The sequence below is a fragment of the Vicia villosa genome, linkage group LG3, assembly GCF_029867415.1.
Source record: "Vicia villosa cultivar HV-30 ecotype Madison, WI linkage group LG3, Vvil1.0, whole genome shotgun sequence".
Lineage (NCBI taxonomy): Eukaryota > Viridiplantae > Streptophyta > Magnoliopsida > Fabales > Fabaceae > Vicia > Vicia villosa.
This window is the reverse complement of record NC_081182.1, coordinates 24,017,599-24,028,670: the sequence shown is the minus strand read 5'-3', so window position 1 is coordinate 24,028,670 and position 11,072 is coordinate 24,017,599. Positions and strand designations below refer to the sequence as shown.

The window sequence follows — 11,072 nt, the reverse complement described above, 5'->3', positions numbered from 1 at the left end:
AATATTTACCATATCAATTATAATTATATTCGATATTTATGCATTGATGTCTTATATATATTAGAATATAAGAAATGTGTAGATCTAACGATTTTTGAGATATCGAACAATGCTTAAGTAATGGAATGTAATCAGTTGGTCGGGGAAGTCGGGTTGGTGAACTTAGATATTTTGGCTTCAATGAAGGCATTAATTGTCCTAATGGCGATGGAAAGACGATCATGGTACAACTTAATTAGAACATAATAGTTTATGTTTATGTTCTTCATGTTAGTCTATTTATCTTAGAGGGCTTAAGAGATTGTGACTTTGGAGAGAATTTGTGAGATCATTTTCTTCATAGTGGTTTTGATGCTTGTTGGGTTATCTTAAGAAGCAATAACTCTATCATATTTTGTACAAGATTCAAGTTGTATTTTGTGTGATGGTTCATGGAACAATAATGTCTCGTCTTCTTTTGGTGGTCATTTTCACGTATTAAATTAGTATGTCACATCGTAAAACTTACGTTTTGACGAACCTAGGGTTCTTTGTTGACTTAAATTTCCAAGGTGGATCGATCATTAGAAATGTTTAATGTTACATGTTTTGTCCTAACTGACGCTTGAGGTCCATTATCCATGACCTGTCCATTTACCACATGTAAAGTAATAGTGAGGGAATATGAATGGTGGGGGGAAACCATCTTTCCTTGAGTTAGGGAAAGAGTTTCCTCTGCCCCACGTTTTTGATAGTGGGATGATAGGAACTACCACTAACTGAGCCCATATGATTTATATAAGTGCCTTAACATCCATGGTTAAAGGAGAAACAAAGGTTTCACGGAAACAACACAAGATCTCTTACCATCATTACTTGAGCAAATCTTATTTCCTTTATTATTGAACTTTAGCCGCTACAATTTTTTTTTTTAAATTTGTTACATATAAATATAATTAAAACATAAAAAATAAAAAAAGTAAATTGTTATTCTATTTATGAAATAAATGGCTTCAATCTAGACGACGTAACAAATACTCGACTTCAACATCTTTTGTCATGGGTATTATCCATTTTTTATACAAACTATAAACAATTGATGGATCAACCTTGTATTTTCCTTTGACATTAGGATCAAGGCTCACTTCTTGACCAAACACCATTGCCTTCTTTTCAACTCTCTTTAGAACCATCTTTTCTACTCTCTTATCTACCAACAAACTCATCAATGTTTCTCTGTCCTACAAAACCAAATCACTTACAACTTCAATTTTTACACAATAAGTAACAATGTAAAAAAATCAAGTTAAACTTTTAAAAAACGAGTATCTAAAAACGATTAAGCAAAAATAATAATGACTCAAAAGATAAAAAAAATCTACTAACATTTTCTTCAATTTAGTGACCATGCATAGTTATGGTTAAAGAGGAGAGCATTATATGTACCTTGGCACGAATTAAAGGCTCATAGTCATGAGGAGATTTTCTGAACTTTGTCTCAGCTACAAATTTTCCATAATGAATCCTTTTGGAGATGGCCTGTGTAAATTTTAAAGAATAGGAAAAAATTGTCTCAAACCACACTTTTCCAATTATGGTTATAGATGATTTTACCTGCAATATTGTAAGATCATTGGTTGCAGTTTGTGCATAATTGCCATCATCTCCAGAAGCAATAAAAACTGGGAGAATATTGTTGAAATATACTTTCCTTATGTTCTTGTTTATGTTAATTGAAGCTGCTGCAGGATGCAAAAACTAAAGAGAAAGTTTAAGAGAGGTTCATATTTTTCTAAACTTATATCTCTTATAACAATTATATTTGTATCCATGAAACAAGAGTTTTGCTTAATTACCTGTGAGAAATTGTAATGTGGTATAATTGAAGGTGACAATTTTTCTTCATAAGGGTTTTCTTTGGGGTTCATGTACCTTCCTGTCTAACACATAATAAATCGTCATTTTGTATGATCTATTCACTTTATGATTTCAATGAATAATCAATGATATTTTTTCTATTATATTCTTAAATATTTATTATTCTCTTTCCTTTCAATTATTTAAATTTATCTTTTCGATATCATTAATGAATGATAATTTTGTAAAAACCTTCATAATTTCTCAATTTCGTATAACAATTATATTTTTCTTAATATGTGTGAAAAGTACAAAACAATTTATAATAAAAAACAGAGATAGTATCATCTGTGGGTACAAATAGTTGTTATTGCAAAGAATAAAATTAATGCAAAAATTAAATATAAATGCTAAAAAATAGAAAAAAAATCATACAATTAAAAAAGCATCATATTTAATAATTAAAAATATCTAAATTACAAAGCAATAAAAAACCATAAACAATTGATAAGTATGAGAGAGTATTTATGTGTATAAGTCGATCTCGCCTCTGATCTCATTCTTGAGAGAGTACAATCTTATATTTTCCTTTAAAACATCTCGACTTTAGAGATCTCATGTTTAAGAAATTGAGTACAAAATCCAATAGGTTGAGATAGATTTAAATATGGACTCACGAGAGCTCGTCCCAATTTCTAATTCGTCCAACATAACATGACCGAGTTAGGCCATCTTATGGGGAAAGTCAATCAGGGTGACTCAATACCAACATGGAGGTATTATTCAAATTAGAGAACCAGAAACTATGCTTTTATGAGTGAATTATGGACATTGTGGCCGAGAATCTGACAAATTACGTATCATCGCCACGACCACTGAGATCCATCAAAAGGAGACAATCTTCTTAAATGATTTTTATTGATCTTAAATATGGAGACCAAGACAGATATATAAAGGATGCAATTATAGAAAAAAATGATAGACACTTTTTATTATAAGACTTAAACATGAAAGGGTATTTGGCCCTTGACTCCACAATGATAGAGTTATTAATTAGTGTACCCAAATTTTTAACGATCTATACACAAAGATGTGAACATAAAAAAATAAGCACACAACCAATCGTTAGTTGGTCCAGTGGTGATTGGCGTTGGACTTGGTAGGGAGAACCACGGTTCGATCCTCCGCAACTGCGATCGGAAGGGGGATGGAACCACTTGATGCCAGAACTCGCCCCCGAACCGGACTAAACCGGTGGTATAAAGCCAAAAAAAAAAATAAGCACACAACCAATCGTTAGTTGGTCCAGTGGTGATTGACGCTGGACTTGGTAGGGAGAACCACGGTTCGATCCCCCGCAACTGCGATCGGGAGGGGGATGGAACCACTTGATGCCAGAACTCGCCCCCGAACCGGGGACTAAACCGGTGGTATAAAACAAAAACAAAAAAACACACAAGGAGAAACAATTATACCTTGGCTTGAATGTTCTCTATATGGTGTATAATGAAATCAAACAAGGAACTAGAAAAGTTGGGAATGGAAGAGTAGTTTTGTTGGTATGTGAGAGAATTGAGAGGAAACTTTGCTCTCTCAATCAAACTAAATATTATTGTATCTTCTTGTCTGATTAAAGACTCTCTCACTGATTCGAGTGTGTATTCACCTGCTTCTACTATTGTGTATCTCTCTGTACAACTCACCAACATAACAACCATAACTAGAGATTGAAACATCTTGTAACTGTTAGCACAAATCCAACATAGGGATGAACATTTGACAAGAGACCAGATTATATAATGAGTCAGTTTGTTTTAAATTTTAAAAAATGATTTTTCTAAAAAATGTTTTTGATAAAAAGATTGAAATAGTAAAAATTATTTTAAGATTTTTTTATAAAGTCAAAGATTTCTTTTATTATCTAATAGCATAAATACACATATGTAAGATTAAAACAAAATCAAAATTAAAGAAAAATCATTTTTTTAGAAAAGCGATTATATATCAATTAATATGATTTTTAAAAAAATATTCAATTTAAGTAATTTTTTAAAATTTTAACATCTAAAATTAATTATAAGAAAATCATGAAACCTCTAAAATATTATTTTATGCAAATTATTAAAATTGTATTTTATTTAAAAAATTTAGAAATTCTTTATATTTTTCTAAACAAAGATCATTTACATAAAAAATTTGAATCAATCGAATTCAATGTCTGCCAATTGAACTATTAATAAGGAAATAATATATATTAGTATTGTATACATGATTGTTGAAGAGATGAATTGTAAATTTTATTAAGGGTCATGCTAACGAGTGCCCCAGGGGCACTGGTTAAGCATTCCAAATTAAGAAAATATTCTAGATTCAATGAATTGAATACACCTAATCTTCTTTAAAAAAAAATTAATAATTTATATTTTCAATCCATTTAATACATATATTTTGGATAAAAACATATCTTCTTTACTTTATTAAACAATGTTCAACTTATCTTTTTTATCTTTTAACCAGTACCCCTGGGGCACTCGTTAGCATTACCCTTTTATTAAAACTTAATATGGTGAATTAAACAGTACACTGCCCTGTGACTTGACTAAAACAAATATTTTGACCATTTTTTCTAAAGTAATTTAATAATTGCATTTACTTTTATGTATTTTCTCTTTTTCAAAATTTAAAAAATAATAAAGTGAATCCGCCACATTTTTTTTATTCTTCTTCAAATATCCATCATTAAATTAAATATTATAGATACATTAAATAAATTTTATAGTTGATTTTTTATATAATTAAAAGGAAACATAGTAACTTCGATTATGAGGTTAACTTCACTGTAAATTTCTCTTCTTGGACTTCCGGCCCTCCATTTCACAAAAAAAAAAAAAAAGTAAATATAGTAATGATGGAAACATTGCGGAATAATTTAATTATAACAAAATGTTAAACTATTTTATATTTAAATATTATTTAATTATTATATTTTAATAAGTATTATATTGAATATGATTTAACCGAGAAGCAACTTGTGATCCCGTTGTCAATATGCTATTGAAAATATTTAGTTTTTGGAGGCATATGTATACTAACTTAGGGAGCCGAATTATCTTACTTAATTATGTGTTAATGCTAATCATATCTTCTTCCCGTTTTATTTATTACTAGTGAATGTTTGAGGGGAAATTGTGTTGATCCGAAGAAAATTTCTTTGGGAAAGTATGAAAGGAGACACTTAAGTCTCTTAAATGGGCAAATGTGTGTAAACCTAAGAGAAAATGTGGTTTAAGAGTTAGGAATCTCTGATTTATAAACTAAGCTCTGAGTTAAATAAAGGTGGAGACTTATCTTTAGAGCCTCTGGTCTTTGGCGAGATATCTTGGTTGTTAGATATGGTGATATAATTGTCACCTCTTTTAAGAAAGGCAGGGGTAAAGTCTCGTGCTTCCAAAATGGTTCCTCCTCTAGTGGAAAGGAGTTTCCTTTATTGGTTAAAATTTATTTTTAGGCTTTTTAGATCTCTCTAACTAGTTTGTGGATGGAACTTTAAAGAAAGTGGATAAGGGTTTCCGGCCTCTTTTTAGGCAGGTCCTTGTGTTAGTAGTATCTTAAAAGTAGGTTCCCTCGATTATTTACTATCTTTGATTTTCTTGAGGGGGTGTGGGAGAGATATGTCGATGGGTAGATGAGATTCTTACTTTCAATTTTAGGTGGAAAGTGTCGTTCTTCATTCATGAGGAGCCAATTATTGCAAACTTCCTTTCTCTCCTTTTGGGTCGTATTTTTTCCTTAGATAATGATCGATGGGTTTGGATGTTTTCAAAGGACGATATATTCTCAGTGTCCTATGCTTATCATGTTTTGCCATATATTTATAATTTTGTCTACCTCTCATTCTTTCCTGCCAACCTGAATCTCCCCCTTGTTTGGTATAGTTGGACCCCATATAAGGTGATTGTTTTCTCTTGTCAATTTTCGCTTGATAGATTCCATTTACGAGAAAATTTGTTCAAGAGAAATGTGATTCTTGACCCTACTGGAGGTTTAATTTAGTCGGCTTCACATCTGTTCGTCACCTACAACTTAAATAATAGTGTTTGGTATAATATCTTTAAGTGATTGGGGTGGCAAAGAGCTCTTCCTCAAAATCCTAGTCTTCTTTTTGAAAGTTTTTTCTCTTTAGGCAATAGGTTGAAATATAAGAATGGTTTTACCATGATTTAATATGCTATGGTTTATACTATTTTGAAGGCTTAAATTGATACTATATTTTCTAATCATATGACAAATGTGAAAGAAATGGAGGAAAAAAGTATCTTTTAGGTTTGGAAATGTTTTTTTTTTGTAGATAAAAGGAGAATTCACGCACCTTCTCAAACTGGCTTTAGAACCATATCATTTAGATTAATCAATAGCAGGTTGAGATTTCTTATTTGATCTAAAGTGCATAAAACTTTCTCTTTTCTTTTTTTAGAGGTATTTGTTCTAATGTTTATGGTTCAACTAACTTGAAAGCTATTTTGGCTCCTTATTTTGATATGGAGCATTGTAGGGGCTGAGTTGGTTTTTATGGTTTTACTCTTTATTGCATTTGTTGAGTTCTATTTTTTGTTATATTTTCATCTTATATTATTGTTTTTTTTTCACTTTTATGTGTTATCTTATGAGACGTCTTACTATTCATTTATATTCCTTTATATTCTATCATGATTTTTACCTCTTATTGTTATATATTTATTTTGCCATTAAAAAATAATAATTAATTACCAATTTTAGTTTTTTTTTTTCATTTTTAAATTACCAATGTGTTCTATATAAATTTTCACTTAACATAGTTAAATTCTGAATTTATATGTAAAAATATACATTGTGAAGATTTCATCTAATACTTAGACAAGTTTATATAATATACTTATTATAAAATTAACACATGCAACTCATATAAAATAAGATATTTTAACGATGAGGTACTCAACTAAGTATCGCCTGTGAGACTCAACTTAGTCTCGCTTAGAGGATTCAGCCAAGTCTCGCCCGGATGGAACATTCAAGACCTAAAGGCATGATCAAAGCCTCAACAAGGCTCATCAAGAAGGTCTAAAGATGAGTCGGGAGTAAAAACACTTCGGCCTCTATGAGCTCTCGTGCTTGATGGGATTATGTAGTGATATAATTTGGAGAGACCTGGGGGCGAGGCGGAGGACATATTATTGGCCTTTCGTCCTTCTCGAGTCGCCTTTGTATTGGTTCGAGCATCCTTTATCAGTTCGAGTGCTTCTTGTTCAGATGTGTCACATGAGTTTCTAATTTTCCGGTTCATAACGCACAATCGTGTATAGAGCATATACTTAGTCAACAGATTTTACATAGGAATTCATGAGACTTAATAACACCTATGTGCTATAAATACATCACTAACATCATACTAAAGGGGATAACCAATAACACCAAGGTCTAAACCTATACAACATCCACTCACCTCTGGTGAGCTGGCTCTCCATACCTTAACTACAATAAATCCTCTGACAATCCTTATATACCAGGGGTTATTAAGCATATTGTACTTTTATCTTGTAGAATTGGCGCCCACTGTGGAGTCTCGACAAAACTAACTTAGGGAACCCTCATTGAATTCAACTGGAATACGGCCTTTGCACTCATCCCACATCATGGCAAATGGGAAGATAGCTATTCTGACCAGCGAAGACTCTGACTAGGAAAGTGTCATAGCGGAGACTCCCGCCGCTATGAGCAACCTTTGCTGTTAGAACCGAACTTTCGAAAATAACGTTCAACCTATCCAACAACGTCAACAAAGGGACTGATATGGTGGATGAAATGAAAGCATTTGACCCGTAAACTCTGCCAGACGACATATGGGAGGCGTCCGCCCCTGAGAACTTTAAGCTATCATCGTTGGCTAACTTCGATGGATATTGTGACCCATACGGGCATATAGCCTCCATCAACACTCATATGACCATCATTTGAGCGTCTGACTCTTTAAAATGAAACATTTAGATTGCCCTAAGATGGTACATGGGCCTTCCCAGGCTCTCTGTCACTAGCTATTAAAACCTGGTGAAGAAACTAGTCTATCAATTCACCACAAACAGGCACCGAAAGCTAACCACCACCAGTTTGTTCAACATACGTCAAGGCCCATCATAGTCTTGAAAAGGATATCTCTCCCGCTTTAATAAAATGACCATCAGGGTGATCCATCCCAAACAAGAAATGTTCGTATGAGCATTTCAGAATAGGATCAAGATGGGACACTTTAACGAATCCATCACCCACAAATAAACAACAATGTTAGATGAGGTAGTAAACACAAGTAGAATGTTACATCAATGGCGAGGAAAGTAATGCTGAGAAGAAGGCCCATGAGGCAAAAAGACAGAAAAGAGAGAAAATTACCCAGGGAAGGATAAGCGATTTGCAAACCCTAGAGAAGGAAGTTCGTGACAAAAATAAAAAGATGGTTCTTGTCTCCTTAAATAGGGAGAAAAACTAGGGGTTGTCAAAGGTCTTTAGGTTTCAAATAAAATGTGAAAAATTTTGCATGTTTCAACATGTTCCATAGGGAAAAGGCCAATTAGGTGTCCCAAGGGTAAGTTATAACGCCCCAGACTGCTTTCAAGGTTACCAATTGACCTCACAAACCAACACGGGTCTTTTCAGCATGCTTTGTTCTCACTGACACACTTTTGGAGAACTTCCCAAAAGGTCACCCATCCAATTACTACACCAAGTCAAGCTCGTTTAACTATGAAGTTCTTATTTGTTAGATTATCGAAAAGGAAATGCATCTTGTTGGTATAGGTAGTATCAATCAATCCTCAGAAACCCTCTCATTCCAATGTGAATTTGGTTTTTACCTAGAAGCTGCTAGGAGCCGCTCATTGTTATGCCTTATGCATCGGGGACCACTCCCCGTTTTCTTCGGCTTGGGGTGTTACATGCCCATCAACTTTTGCTTGGTTCATCTCCAAATCACAATGAGTTGGGAAAGGTATGCTCTGATACCATTTGTAACACCTAGACTGCTTTCAAGATTACCAACTGACTCATCCAAATACTACTCCAAGTCAAGCACATTTAACTATGAATTTCTTATTTGTTAGGTTACCAAAAAGAAGATGCATCTTGTTGGTATAGGTAGTATCAATCAATCCTTATAAGCATTCCTTTAACTATGCAATCTCATTCCTACACGGGCTATAGATTCCACTCTTTCGATGTGAATTTAATTTTTTCCTAGAAGTTGCTAGGAGCCGCTCATTTCATGTCTTGTGTGCCAGCGACCACTCCTCGTCCTTTTCGATATCAGGTGTTACATAAGTCATTATTGTTGTATCATCACACGCTTTCCCTCTAGCAAACGCTTCGACACTTTTCAGTTGACACGCGTTGCATAGACAAACACCTGTAAGGGCTTCTAATGGACTCAACTAAGTCCCACCTAAGGAACTTAACTAAGTCTCGCCTGATGGACTCAACTAAGTCTCGCTTTGGGGACTCATCTAAGTTTCTCCCGAGGGACTCAACCAAGTATCCCTTTGAAGGAACATTCAAGACCTTGGGGCAAGAGCAAAGCCTCATCAATGCTTATCACAATTTGGCCTTCATGAACCCTCGTGCTTCAGGGACTATGTGGTGACATAGTTTAGATAACTCTTGGGGTATAGGCGAGAAACACAATTTTGGCCTTTTGACCTTCTCGAATCGCCTTTGTATCGGTTCGAGCGCGCCCTTATCTAGGTTGTCCGAGTTATCAATTTTCTCATTCATAAAGTGTGATCGTGTGTAGAGTGTTTACTGCGTCAACATGTGTTACATAGGAAGTCATGAGACTTAACCACATCTCGTGGATTTCAAAGAATCAACCACCCATACTTAAGAGTGATTGCTAAATTATAGGAAACTCGGTTCAGACCCTACCTTAACCACCTTAAAACCTATGATAACCCTTGTCCATTTGAGATTATACTTTCATCTTATACAAATATACATATTATAAAACTACAACAAGCAAATCATATAAAATGTGAGATTCTATATACACATTATTTTAATTGGCCATCATATTAGTACATATTTTGTTCCGAGGACTTATAATAATATCTCAAATGCAATAAATATTTCAAATCAATTAACAAAAACCACCCATTAGCGTTAGTCACCATTGAATTTCTAAACTAAAATCTTAGTACACATTCAATTAAGCCACAATTTTAAGAAGATTTCAGGATTTTATATATATATATATATATATATTTTCTATATAAGTCTTTCAGTTTTTTCAAAATTTTATTCATTTCATAACCCACTTGTAAGAATTAAAAACTAGTAATTCAACTCATCTAAAAAAACACATTTGTGAATTTACATATACAGACAGAGATAGGTAGGAGAATTGAGAGGAGCAATTATACCTTGGCTTGAATGTCCTCAGTTTGGTGTAGAATGAAATCAAACAAAGAACCAGAAAAGTTGAGAACGGAAGAGTAGTTTCGTTGATAGGTGGGAGAATTGAGAGGAAACCTTGCTCTCTCAATCAAACTAAATATTATCGTATCTTCTTGTCGAATCAAAGACTCTCTCACTGATTCAAGTGTGTATTCACCTGATTTTTCCATTCTGTGTGTAACCGTACAACTCACCAACATTGTTATTACAGCCACAACAACTAGAAACCGAAACATGGTGTTGTTGTAGTGTTGTTGCTGTTAGCACAAATCCAACATAGGGATGGACAAGATCAGATGATAATGCTCGCCAGCTGAAATTAAAATGGATGGAAAGTAATGTTTGGTGTAATAAGGAAATATATCACGTGTGTGCTTTTTTAGAAGGTGCAAAATGTAAATTATGTTCAAATTAAATTATGGTCAATTAAACACTGCCTTTTTTACTTTGACAGAAAAAAACTGTCCTTTGGATAATTTTTAAAAAATTAATAACTATATTCTCACGTGATTTTTACTCAATAAAAGAATTAATGTTACAAAGTGATGAAAGCAAAGTATCCATATCACTTCGTTTGTAGTTTAAATTTTTTATAATCGCAAAAAAAAAACTAGTTTTTCTAAGATGGAGGAAGAAATATGAAATTTTAAAGGAATGCACTCTTTAAATGCATTAGTGAGAGTTTTTTATCCATATATATATATATATATATATATATATATATAGGGGACGACTCAAGTGAGAACAATTGGTTATTATGAGAA

The 11,072-nt window shown here is 33.2% G+C and overlaps 1 protein-coding gene across 1 annotated transcript; it reads right to left on the bottom strand.

The window, feature by feature from the left end:
* Positions 1-878: 878 nt before the first annotated feature.
* On the bottom strand, positions 879-10,627 carry LOC131655165 (chorismate mutase 2-like). The gene is made up of 5 exons (XM_058925064.1): positions 10,275-10,627; positions 1,836-1,919; positions 1,594-1,737; positions 1,426-1,518; positions 879-1,220 (listed from the first exon to the last, which is right to left on the bottom strand). Exons 1-5 carry the CDS (start codon positions 10,542-10,544, stop codon positions 993-995), a joined length of 819 nt encoding a protein of 272 aa, XP_058781047.1. The 5' UTR covers positions 10,545-10,627; the 3' UTR covers positions 879-992.
* Between the last annotated feature and the right edge of the window lie 445 nt (positions 10,628-11,072).

Excerpts from the sequence above, each read along its gene's own strand:
- LOC131655165 (XM_058925064.1), bottom strand. The coding sequence starts at position 10,544 with ATGTTTCGGTTTCTAGTTGTTGTGGCTGTAATAACAATGTTGGTGAGT. Across the intron at positions 1,920-10,274 it reads CTGAGGACATTCAAGCCAAG|ACAGGAAGGTACATGAACCC; the intron begins GTATAATTGCTC and ends ATTATGTGTTAG. Across the intron at positions 1,221-1,425 it reads AGCCTTTAATTCGTGCCAAG|GACAGAGAAACATTGATGAG; the intron begins GTACATATAATG and ends TTGGTTTTGTAG.